Source organism: Leuciscus leuciscus (assembly GCF_965113295.1).
Source record: "Leuciscus leuciscus genome assembly, chromosome: 22".
Lineage (NCBI taxonomy): Eukaryota > Metazoa > Chordata > Actinopteri > Cypriniformes > Leuciscidae > Leuciscus > Leuciscus leuciscus.
Genome location: NC_138746.1, coordinates 19,066,930 through 19,080,234, shown reverse-complemented (window position 1 = coordinate 19,080,234; position 13,305 = coordinate 19,066,930). Strand labels below are relative to the sequence as shown.

General features: G+C 37.5%; 1 protein-coding gene across 1 annotated transcript; it reads left to right on the top strand.

Moving 5' to 3' along the window:
• The first annotated feature begins 1,581 nt into the window (after positions 1-1,581).
• fbln5 (fibulin 5) lies at positions 1,582-13,304 on the top strand. Its single transcript, XM_082153932.1, has 11 exons — positions 1,582-1,990; positions 3,021-3,075; positions 3,344-3,392; positions 3,489-3,809; positions 9,078-9,200; positions 9,869-9,985; positions 10,120-10,236; positions 10,416-10,538; positions 11,104-11,230; positions 11,358-11,553; positions 12,593-13,304. The coding sequence occupies exons 1-11, from the start codon at positions 1,947-1,949 to the stop codon at positions 12,752-12,754; spliced, it is 1,434 nt and encodes a 477-aa protein (XP_082010058.1). The 5' UTR covers positions 1,582-1,946; the 3' UTR covers positions 12,755-13,304.
• The last annotated feature ends 1 nt before the right edge of the window (position 13,305 follows it).

Genomic DNA, 13,305 nt, shown 5'->3' with positions numbered 1-13,305 from the left:
GGTGTTGGACATAGTGAATGTAAGCAGGTGTCAGATTTTAATGTGAACGTTGCTCACACAGCACTCACAGAGCCAGACAAAATAACCTTGCCCTCACCAGGGAACACCTGCTTCAGCCTCCCACATTCCTTGCAGACATTTTTTCCCCGCTGTTAGATTGTGTACATTTGAACCGTCATAACTCTGCTGTCTGTTTTATCAGCATCAGATCAAGTCTAAACCTTTTTTATATCTCAAGATCTCCACCCAAATGGGCTTTTGCCCAGAGGGTGTGTTAATCTGGCAGGCTTTGAGCACCCCGAGCCTGAAAATATTTGTATTTCAAAGTCTAATGAATGTCATTAAAGAAATGTGCAGGAAAATCACTGATGCATTTAATGGCCAACTGAACTATTAACTGATGTAACTCTTGAAAAACTTTTCCTCTTCTGCCTCACTGTAGTAAGCCTACTGCCCAAGTTCACTGTTGACACTGAACGGTTGAGTTTATTTCCAGTGTGGCAGTGTGCTGCCTGTTGATGTGACCATTGACTCCATCTTCTTTCCTTAATGCATGCCAAAAAGCTCTGATAAAGTGTCTCAGTCTCCCAGCAGTCTTCCCTGCTGAATTCAGTTCGCATCTGGCTTGCTAGATGCTGCCAAACCTACTCTAAACTCAATTAATCAATTGACAAAAGCAAAGTTAGTTGATATAAAAGGAGACAATAAAAACAAAGTTTGACTTTCTATGTGCAGCCTTCCAGTCAAGTGTGTGGGCCGAGTGTGTTACAGCTCAAAGGTTAGCGGTACAAGGTTATTTCAGCATATTTACACTAGGCAATAGCTAATAAGATGCAGGTCAAGGTGAGACTGTGGTTATGGCCTGCTGTCCAATCACTGGGCTGCAGTGAACTTTTTATATTAATTTCTATATTAATTTCACTAACAGCGCTAATATGTAAGCTATGTTTGTGAATTAAAAACATTTTGTGTTATAGACAATTTTTTTGTAATAAATACTATTGTGATATGTACATTTTTATTGTTTACAGGTGAAAATTAATCGACGCGCCGCTAACACTTGTCGCACCGGCAAGCGCGAGAGCAAATTGTTTATTTGATGAATACGTGCTCTGTTTTTTAATCAAACGCAGTTTGTGTGTGTGTTTGGCGCGAACTTTTTAAAAAACTTTTTTTTTTTCTTTAAAGGGCCCCAGCCTTCGTTTTGACTTCCTTTGGTCCAAAATATTTTGCCCTGACATCGTTTAACACACCTAGTTAAATTTTAAGACCATAATAGTTTTGTTTAGTTAAATTAACTACTGTTTTACTTTACTTTTAGCCTGAACAACTCTGTTTAATAGTGAATAATGGTTAATGGGATACGCCGGACGTAAAGACTCGACACCAGTAACAGTTACATAGCCTACTGTAGCTCCTTCTAAATTTAAGTTAATTATGCGTCGTTTTATAGATTCTTTGCTCGGTTTTCCTCGTTGTCGTCTTCCTTCTCGTTCTGAGTCTGTGGCAGCTCCCTGTGCGCGCTTTCGTTCCAAAGGGGGCTGTCTATCTTTGATGGGATCCAGCTGTTGGCCAAGTGCTCTGGGGGCCCGTTTATTTGCATTGCTAAACAATCCGTGGAGTGGGCCGTGTACGGAGAAATACAGCAAGATTTCTATTTTTTATATATAGTAGGTCCCTCCTCTTACTATTGGTCAATGTTCTCACACGTTCTTGCCTTCGGTCGACAGGGCGGCCGCAGCGGGTAACCAAAGCCAAGTGTCTCGACATTCAAGTGAACGCGCGTACGCGGAGGGGGCGCTTTGGGCACTTCATTTTGCGCATTGGTTCCAGCGAGCCCGTAAAGGTAGTAAAACCACAAAGATCAACTCTTTTCCTATTGCGAGGAGTTTACGGGTTGGTGGTGTAACGTTCGTTCCAGGGGAACCACAAGGATCCAAATAAACATGTTATTTGAACTACGTGGCTTGAGTTGGTCGACCAACAAAAGGTGAGTTTAATTAGTCAGCTGGTGCTTTATGGCAAGCCATTTTAGCATACATTACTTACAACTGACTTACGCCACTTATTTATGATTTGCTAAGTAATCCTATATTGACTAGCCTAGTATCTTGACTTTTCATTAGATACTAGAGTGACTTATCTATTCAATTAGTCAATAATATTAATTAATTTGCTATGTCTCCATGCCAGTAGTGACAAGTAAATATTCCATTGTTACTGGTGACAAGTTGCTAATTGCCATTGGGTATTTGTGGTTCATTTCTTAGTTCTAGTAACTATTCCAGTAGTTACTAATTATCTAGTTTATTTATTATGGACTAGTATATGCCAACACTTAAAATAAAGTTGCTGCCTTAAATTAAGTACAATAAACTTGGATGTTTAAGTAATTTAAACTTAAATTACATTAAACTGACTTTTAAAAAAATGAGTTGAATCTTATATAACTTAAAAAAAACAGTTTAAAATTGCTTAACTTATTTTGAGTTAAAGCAATGTAAAAACGCATGTTGTCATAACTTATTGATCATTTCAATTTGTATTTTTTATTTATTTATTTATTTTACAGTGAATTGTTACTATAGTAACATCAACTGTGTTTTGCATTACTAGTAATATTACTATTAACATTGTCACTATTGGGATGGTAACTAGTTGCAAATAAATAAGTGTTAGTATGTAATAAATATGTACTAGTCACTGTTGGAATAAGAACTAGTATCTAATAAATAAGACTCTACTAGTGACAAATTGAACAGATACTAGCCACTATTGTATTTTTACTAGAAAATAAGAGCTGGTAACAAAACCGATACTAGATATTTTTTTACGATTTAATGTTAATGTGCATTTTCATAGTACTTTAAAAGATTATGTGAACCATGATAAGTTCGCAAAAGTAATCCAACTTTTTTGTCGATATTCCTGGTTTTGAGTGAGCATTTAGTGCTTATGTCAGTAAATGAACCCTTGAAGAATTTCAATGTTTGACATATTTTTTTTTTTTTTTTTTGTAGAATGTTGTCAATTTTAATATGTATCATATGCTGCATTCACTCTGGGAAAAGTCAGGTAAGTGATTTTCTGTTTTTTTGTCCTTGAGTCATTCAAGCTTGCCACTGTTGTTTGATGCCTGTCGTAATAAGAGTGCCTCTCTTGTTCTTTTTTGATTAGTTTTACTTTTTCTTTGCTTTTCCAGTGCTGTTGTACATCATAAGTATGCATAAACATATGATAGCAATGCCAAACTACTTCAAAAAGCCTTCTTGCTGCACAGAATGAACTCTATAAAATGTTGTTTATCTACTGGATTGATTATGAAATCCCTATGTTTCTCCAGTCATGCACAGATGGATTTACTTATGACCGCCGTGCCAGACAGTGTATTGGTTAGTGGCATATCAGCTGTCATGATATTATTATGTTCATCAAGAACTTGTATTTCAAATACAGCTGTTAATGGCATTTCTCACATATACTTTCAGACGTTGATGAATGCCGAACACTGCCAGACCCGTGTCGGGGTGACATGCAGTGCGTAAATCAGAACGGTGGGTACCTGTGCATCCCCCGTGGACTCTACTCCCAATCTTACGCCCGCAGCAGCCCACGCTCCTACCCTGAGGCTTCCTATCCTGAAGAGTCCTACCCTGACAGATCGGTTGGATATCCTGAACCGTTCATCCCTAACAGTCCTCCTGTGGGAGCAGGCACTGGTCCAGGCCCTGGTCCGAGCTACCCAATAGTGAGCCGGTCCACTCCCTGCCTTCTCGGATATACACTTGGTGTTGATGGCACTTGTGTTGGTAAGTTTTGCCTTATGATTCTATACATTTCAGCATCTTGTACAACCTTGTTGATCATGGAGGTGTTGGTTAAAGATTCTACCAGAAAAGGTTGTAAGTTCAAACTCACAAGATTTGTACACATGCCTGGCTTTTTAGGAAGTCTTAGTCTGATTTAACCATTAAAAAAAAATATATAATATGAGTTTTTTACCGAAATATATATGCATGGACAATTACTATCTTAAAACTATCTAAAAAAGTGTAATTTAATACTTTAGATCAAAAGGCTATTGAGGTCATCAGAAATTCAGTCAGGTGTGTGGAAACTTTTATCTGGTAGTGTGAATTATCATATTATGATAATATTTTGCCATAGGCTATATCACTCCAGAGATACAGCCACTGTAATATGTCAACTAATGACACATTTGTTTTTTAGATTAGCTTTAGTTGTAGCAACTTTTTAAATGTGCTTATACTGTATGCCAGACTGAGATTTTGTTTTAAGTACCTAATTTAAGTTTTGTGAATTGGGATGGTGATTAGACTAGAAAAGTAATATTGTATCTAATAGCATCTTGTATCTAATGAACAATGTAACTGAAAAGAAGCTACTATTATCTACTTAAAATACTAGTATCTAATGAACAATAAGGCCCAACTAGTGACAAATGGAGTATATATTAGTCACTATTGGATTATTTACTAGAAAATAATAACTAGTAACAAAACAGATACTAGTTAGTTTTAAATGTTATCATGCCTTGCATTGTGCTTTAGAAGAATATGTGTACTAATTATTTGCACATGATAAAATACCGAATTCAAGTTTAGTTCCCAAGAAGAACTTCATACATTCTGGCATATATAAAGCCAGTTCTTTATAAAGCTAAGAAGAACTCTTTGAAACGTGGTCAATACTCACTCTGGGTCACATCAGGTTGTGGTCTTATGTTTACTTCATTTTCTGCAATGGGCCATGGGTCTTCTCGCTTTGAAATGAAGCAAAGACTCAGTTCTGTGCTGGACTGTAATTTAGTAACGGCTGTGGTGGGCTGAGTGGCATCTTAAAGACTTCAGCAGAATGAATCTCGTAATTTGGACTGGATCAGTCATTAGTGTGGAACCACAAAATACTGTGGAACCTCAGAACAAACTACATCTTGTGAAGGGGCAGGAAGACACACAGGACCTGGCATTCAGCCCTGCTCACTGTTCCAACTTTACAAATACAACGAGACGGTTTTTGAGTTCCTTATTGGCTGTCATAAATCATCAGTTTGTAACTGGCTCTATGTGGTCTGCTTCTGTTGAAGTTGTTGAGCTGAATGTGGTGTCAGTGATATCTCCTGTGTTTTATTGCTTCCATCTAGATGGGTGTTATGTATTGTGTTATCAGAGTCTTTATTTGTGTCAGCAATGTTGACCTATTTCACGTGCCATTTGATAAATGGTAGCACAAATAACGGCAGTGCTCTATTTTTCGATATGGTCTGCGGATTTGTCTCGAGTTGGTGCCAGCCTTTGCAGTTAATGCATTCTCCAGTCTTCTCTTACTCCTCTGAAGAAACACAGTGATAGATTTGTTACCTTTTGAGCCCAAGACGGTCGTGTTATAAAGAAGATAGACGCACAGATGCGCTCATTAATGCGCTTTTGCACATAAGCGCATATCCTGACCTGGGAAATACTTGAATTGAGTAATGAAGATGAATGTTATTTCCTGTGCTACATTTTGGACACAGAGTAAGGTCTTGTAGAGCCACTGAGACATTCAGTACAGCAGCATTTTAAGCTTGGATAAATCGTTAAAACTCCTAAAGACAAACCATTGCGGTTTCTCAGCATCTGTGGTCATTCGTGCCAAACGTGAGGTCATTTGTTGTTGAATGAAATCTGTCATTGACCAGCTGTGCAACTTGTGAGCTTCCTTTGTACAGTGTGTGTTCAGTATTTATGTATGTTAAGGGATGCTGTTATGGAAGAGTAACTGTACAGGAAGTGTGTGTTAAACCATTTCATCATTCATCTTACAGGTATTACTGTGGTGTTAGCAACGTGTGTGTGTTTGTAAAACTAGGGAATGCCCACTCCCTGCCAGTGGCGCTAAGATGTGATGGACCAAAACAGTCAACCCAGTCAGTACCTGAAATGTGTCCATCATAAGTCCCATCAATCCTGTGTTTAGCATCTGTACTTATAAACTTCTGAAAGAGAGTTCAGTTCAGTTCAGTTGAAACTTGAGAAAATAAGATCTTAAGCTCACTTATGATTCTGGAATGTGGATGCTTTGCATCAAAATTAAAGCGCTTAAATGATCTTATTCTAGGTGGGACCTTGAAACAGTTTCAAAATGTTAATTTGTCAAGTTGAAACTTGCCTACTTAGGCTGTGGGACTGTAACTGGTGTCTGTCAGCAAATGGGGAGTAGGTGTAGTACCGCAGACTAATTAATGTGTTTTAGCTTTGTGGGACGTCTGGAAATTGTAGTTTGATGTCATTATTAGCTCTGAGTCACTGAACTTAACTGTACTAACTGTAATGCTATTTTTAAAAAATTTACCATTCTAATGTTTGGGGTTGGTAAGATTATGTTTCGTTTGGAAAGAAGTCTCTTATTCTCACCAAAGCTGCATTTATTTGATCAAAAAACAGTAAGAACAACATTGTGAAATATTATTATACATTTGAAAGCTGTTTTCTATTTTAGTGTATTTTTAAATGTATTCCTTTGATGGCGAAGCTGAATTACCCCAGTCTTCAGTGTCACATGATACTTCAGAAATCATTCTAATATGATGATTTTTTTGCGCAAGAAACAATACTTATTTTAATCAGTGTGGAAAACATTGTTCTTGTGCTGCTTAATATTTTAAGAAACCGTGATACCTTTTTCCAGGATTCTATGATGAATGCATTGATTTGAAAAATAATCTTTTGTAATTATAAATGACTTTACTGTCACTTTTGATCCATTTAATGCATCCTTAAAAAAAAAAAAGATATAAATATATATTATTTTCTTACTTACCCCAAACTTTTAAATGGTACTGTAAAGATTTCATTCATTTACACGTATCTACCATTTATTTTGTACTTACTGTGTGTAGTCAGTGTAGAAGGGTGTAAATCATGCTGAAAGAGCAGCTGGAGATATTTCTAATTCTACAGGTAAAGATCTGCCTGGTTGGTTATTTTCAAATGTTCACATGCTAATGGTACTTTTTGCTATTGTATTACTCTATTTTTCTCTCAAAAACTCTCCTTGTGGCTGACCGCTTGCACTAGACATTCCACACTAAACGTAATTACTACCCTGGCTTGCTGTACACCTCACGTTAGTACGATGATTTCAGCTAATTCACATATGCTGTGTGAAGTGTTGCTTGACCGGGCTCCTTGAACTATTGCAGTTGTGGATTGTAAATGCCTTTGATATAATTTAAACAACCAGTGTGTGGCAACAGATCACGGGCATTACATTTCTGGAATGAAGATGTGCGTATAGAAGCAAGAGCTTTGAGTTGGTGCCAGATTCTTGGGTCCTGGATTGACCTCAACATGTTTGTTCATATTAATCATCTACAACTGCATGCCTGAAAAGTTTAGACATGCATGTTTCTTTATGTTTAATTGTTTTGCTTTAATATGACAAGCATGTCCTGACATATGAGTATGAATTCTTACACCTGTCAATCAAATGATTTGACAAATTCCCCCCCTTCTTCTGTGTTTTATTAAACATTTGTGCAATTTGATTTGGCTTTCACCTACAATTTTGAGTGTAATGAACTCAGTTTAACATATTTTAGCATGTGTACATCCATTTCAAAGAATTGCACAGATTTTCCAAATATGATGAAAGTCTTCAGATTCCATCTGGGCTTGCTTTTAAGGGATTGAATATCTCTGATATGAAGCTTAGATTTAAAGACCTCAACAACATCTGGTATTTGGACCCCTTGTTAAGTTTAACGAATTGTACCATAGTAAACTTGTTAAAGGTGCAGTTAAAGTCTTGACTCCGACCACATGAATGTTATCATTGATCTCTTTTTCTCTTTTACATGCAGACATGTTTATCTCTCTTTCATTTACAACCATGTCTTTCCTCTGACCCTTATTTAAATCATGTGCAGAATTTACTGAAGTCTCCTTTTGCTTTTCCCGGATCAGATCTGATCCCAAAAATGCTGGCATTCCCAGAATCCCTCAGATCAGACGTGTGTGATGGTACACATGTAATCCAGATGCTGTCCTGCTGGACCTGAGCGGGTTTTCTGCCTCATGTGGCCTGCATCTCTGCTATCCGACCTGGCTGTAATGATTCCACCTCATAATAATGCTTAGTGATATCGGTTACCAACAAACTGTGTAATTGTTAAGGATCTGAGCTGCTAACACATTGTTTCAATTCCAGGTAATGCAAAACATGTGACTGTCTTTGTGATTACTGTACAGTAAGGCATTTTCGTTGAAATGTCAAAAGCAAGTGAATGGGTCATTTAAAACTCATTTAAAAATGTGCAGTTCCTCAGTAAAGCTGTGTTCTTGTCTTGCATTTGCTTTTTTGTTGTCTCGTTTTCGTCTTAGGCCGTTTTGCCAACTTTTGCCTGTTTGGATTATTGTGGCTTATGCACCTAGACTTTTTGGACTTTTCAGGCTTTGTGAAGTAACTTAAGGAATTTCTGCTCGGTTTGCCAGGACCCATTGCATCACTCTACCCATATAGTAACAGTGGGACTGTTGGCAGCTTTGACCAAAGAAACTGTAATTATCTGGCTTTCACACGGTCCCCAACCCCCGACTCCATCATGCCCTCATCACTTTTATAGTAACATTTGCTTTCTTTTAAAACATGTGACTTCATGGTCTGAGAACCAAGGGTGCTTGTTCGGTTATTTAAGGCATATAATGCCCTCATAAGGAATTGTGCTGATAATGAGCGAGCGAGAGTGGAACGGGGAGATATGAATTCCAGTTTTGGAAATGAGTTGTGTAAGACTAGTTATTTGTGTAAGATGTGATAGGAAGGTTAGATTTATGAGGTCAGGGATGGAGTTCGAGAACAGTCCTGCTAAGCATGAAGTAAAGAACATCAGTCCACATAGAGCAAGCTATCAGTGGGACAGATTAATGCAACTTCATAAATCAGAAGAGCTCATTGTAAGTTACATACACCAAGGGAAACCGATGGATTGTTTCAGGTGAGTTTCTAAATTGGACTACGGAGGGAAAAGCACAAGTGAACTGAACTGACAGTGTCTTTCTTTCATTTTTTTTTAGATGTTGACGAATGTGAGACAGAGTCTCACCAGTGTAACCCGACTCAGGTGTGTATAAATACAGCCGGTGGATATACCTGCTCATGTACTGAGGGCTATTGGCTGGTGGGTGGACAGTGCCAAGGTAAGATTACGAATGCCTATAGGCCCTAGTTTGATGTTACATGCTTTAATTAGTGAACTCTGAATGCCAAGCGACATAACATTACATTACACAATTAGTCCTGTAATAATCCAGTTTTCATGATTTCAATGTTAAAGTACACTACCATACTAGTACCCACAAGAATACTATTTTACTATTTTTAGAATACTATTTAGCATGGCCACATTAAATTGATTGAATGTAAAGATATTAGCCAACAAAACTGTTTTCAACATTGCTATTAATAAGAAATGTTTCTTGAGCAGCAAATCAGCAAATTATAATTATTTCTAAAGGATCATGTGAAACTGAAGACTGGAGTAAGGATGCTGAAAATTCAGCTTTGCATCACAGAAATAAATGACATTTTAACATATATTAAAATGAAAAAACTGGTATTTTTTTTATTGTAATATTAATAATATTTTTTCTCACAATATCACTTTTAAATTTGATCAGCCTTGGTGATCCTAAAAGACTTCTTTCAAAAACATAACAAAACCTGAAACTTTTGAACAAGAGTGTATATTAAAATCAAATTACTTGTTTAACAGTTCAATGCATTACAATTACGTTATTAGAATAGTTGAATTCAGTTGTGACAATTGTTTTGCGTATTTAGTGCTCTCTAACTCACCTTTCTTTAGACATTGATGAGTGTCGCTATGGTTACTGCCAGCAGCTGTGCGCTAACATCCCTGGCTCATATTCCTGCTCCTGTAGTCCGGGATTCCTCCTTAATACAGATAGCAGGACATGCCAAGGTGCACACATACATATGAACATACTCATTACAGTTTAGCTTAAAGTAAAGTTGTTATTCACTAAAAACCTTGACGGATGCCATCTTCTTCCATCCTTCCTTCATTCTTCCTTCTTCCTTTTCCTCTCTCGCCAGATGTGGACGAGTGTGAGACAACCCCATGCTCTCACGGCTGTTTGAACACCTACGGCACATTCATGTGCACCTGTGACGAGGGCTTCGAGCTCGCCTCTGATGGGACCACCTGCAACGGTAAACAGGGGAGGAGAAGAGATGATTGGAAAGGAGAAAGATAGGGGACAGAAAACAGGACGGTCCGGTTTAGAGGTTTTAGAGATAGGTTTAAGATGCGTGTTGCTGGTATTTGTATGTGTGAGTTTGTGCTTTGACAGTGTGTAATGTGTTTACCTTCATCAATACATTGTTCCCAGATCTGGACGAGTGCAGTTTCTCAGACTTCCTTTGTCAGCACATGTGTGTGAACACGCCAGGATCATTCTCCTGCGTGTGTCCGCCTGGATATTATGTGTATGAGGATGGAAGGAGCTGTGAAGGTAACAGTACATTTTTATATTATGTGCTTCTTCTCTAGTGCATATTTGTATAAATGTTTCTTTCGCCTTCTAGATGCACTCGGGGAAATATTTCTCACATTAAACCAATAAAATGGAAATATGTCACACACATACACACACGTCTGGTTCACTGTCTTTGAGGGGACTCTCCATAGGCATATTGGTTTTTATACTGTACAAACTGTATATTCTATCTATCTACCCATCACAGGAAACTTTCTGCATTTTTACATTTTTAAAAAACATCACTTAGTATGATTTTTAAGCTGTTTTCCTCATGAGGACCTCAATTTAGTTCCCCAAGGTGACACAAGTACAGAGTCTGTGTGCATTCAGGCCCCACCAGGATAGAAAAACAACCACACACACTGACACATATATAGTATGTGTGTGTTTGGTATTAGCAAGTTACTTTTGAACCCTCCTCACAATAGTATTTTGTATCTACTGCACAATTTAACTTCCTTTACAATGATGGTTTTGTTGTTATTGTTGCTGCTGATAATGATGATAACCTGACTCTGTTGTGTGTTTGATTTTGAAGATCTCAATGAATGTGAGTCTGGTAACAACACCTGTACAACAGCACAAGTGTGTTTCAATTTCCAGGGAGGTTACACATGTCTGGACCCTCTTAGATGTGAACAACCTTACATAGAGCTCAGTGACAAGTGAGTTTATGAATGCTGATGATAGACAACTTGTTTGCTGTAATCAAAACATGAAGTCAGTCATTTGACTTGTTGGTTTATTGTCGAACAGATGCAACATGTTGTTACGTTTCTCTTTCTCTCTTAGCCAGTGCATGTGTTCTGCGGAGATTCCCGCATGTCGGGAAAAACCCTTTACTATCCTGTACAGGCATATGGATTTGTCTTCTGGCCGCAGTGTTCCTGCTGATATATTTCAGATGCAGGCCACCACACGTTACCCTGGAGCATTTTACATCTTTCAGATCAAGTCAGGCAACGAGGGGCGAGAGTTTTACATGCGGGTGAGTGAGTGGGCTTCTGTCGATATATCTGATGCCTGTTGTAAAACACTTACTCTACCATTCAAAAGTTCAGTAAAAAAAAAAAGAAGCTTATATGACAAGCATACAAGCTTACAAGCATGCATTATAGACATTTATGATGTTACAAAATTTTCCCACCATTCTAAATAAAAGCTGTTCTTTCGAACTTTATATTCATTAAAAAATCCTGAAATAAAATGTACCTGGGTTAAATATTAAGCAGGACAACTGTTTTCACCACTGGTTATAGAAAATGTTTCTTGCGTAGAAAATCAGCACATTAGAATGATTTCTGAAGGATCATGTGACACTAAAGACTGGTGCTTAAAATTAAGCTTATTTTAAATTGTAATAATATTTCACAATATTACAGTTTTTACCGTGTTTCTGATCAAATTAACACAGCCTTGGTGAGCATAAGATATCAGTTTTCTTTCAAAAACCTTCAAGAATTGTACCAACCCCAAACTTTTGAAGAGTAGCGTATATATATAAAGGTGACCACTAGAGGGAGCTGTAGGTTTTCTGTTGAAACCTTCTGTCAAAATTACTCTGGAGCCAAACCACAAACTCTTTATTGGTCCTGTGTCCCTTAATGAATAAGCTGATGAAATCTTGTCAAAATCAGCATTCATTTATAAAACGTGAAGTATTTATTGTCATTTCAACACCTGTGCTGTGAAATGAAATAAAAATACTGTAACACTTTAGTTTAGGGACCAATTCTCATTATTAACTAGTAGGTTATTAGCATGCATATTACTAGGATATTGGCTGTTTATTAATACATATGAAGCACATATTAATGCCTTATTCTGCATGACCATATTCTACATCCCTTAATCCTACCCAATACCTAAACTTAACAACTACCTTACTAACTATTAATAAACAGTAATTAGGAGTTTATTGAGGCAAAAGTCATTGTTAATAGTTAGTTCATAGTGAGATTTGGACCCTAAACTAAAGTGTGACCAAAAATACATTTCTTATTTACTTTTCTTTCTCTCCATCACAGCAAACCAGTAATATCAGTGCAACTTTGGTTCTGTCCCGGCCCATTAAAGGACCAAAGACCATCGTTCTAGACCTAGAGATGGTTACCGTTAATAACGTCATCAACTTCCGAGGCAGTTCAATCATCCGCCTCACAATATTTGTCTCCGAACATCCATTCTGAGGCTTTACAAATGAATGAACCTCTGACCTCTCACCTCTTCATGGCCCCATACCTCCATCATGGACTTCCTGTTACTGCACTACCAATCAGGCAGCTGCATTTCTTCATTGTTTTTTTTTGTTCTGTGGTTCTGGACTCTCATGTGGTCATCACCCTCTCTGTCTGCTCTCTCGTGGGCGGAGCTTGTGTTGATCTTTGATATTTCATGATGCAGGTTTTTAATTAGGCTGCCTGGCTGTCGCAGTCACACACATGTACTCGTAAACAGAAGAATATTTATGTTGTGTTTCTTTTGTCTCATTTGTTTGTATTTCCCATTGTGCTTTTTCTTCCCCCAATTGCAATTTCTTTTTTTCCTTTTTTTTTTTTTTTTGTAAAGCTGGATTTGCACCCGTTCTTCAGCACCCGTTACCCAGGAAAGTTTCAGAAAAACTAATTTGTTTGAAAATTATCATTGCATCTGTGCAGAATTTCCTCTGTGTATCTGTTTTTTATTTGACAGGTAAAGAGAGCCTGGTCAATCAATAAACAAAAATTTGATGACCTGAAAT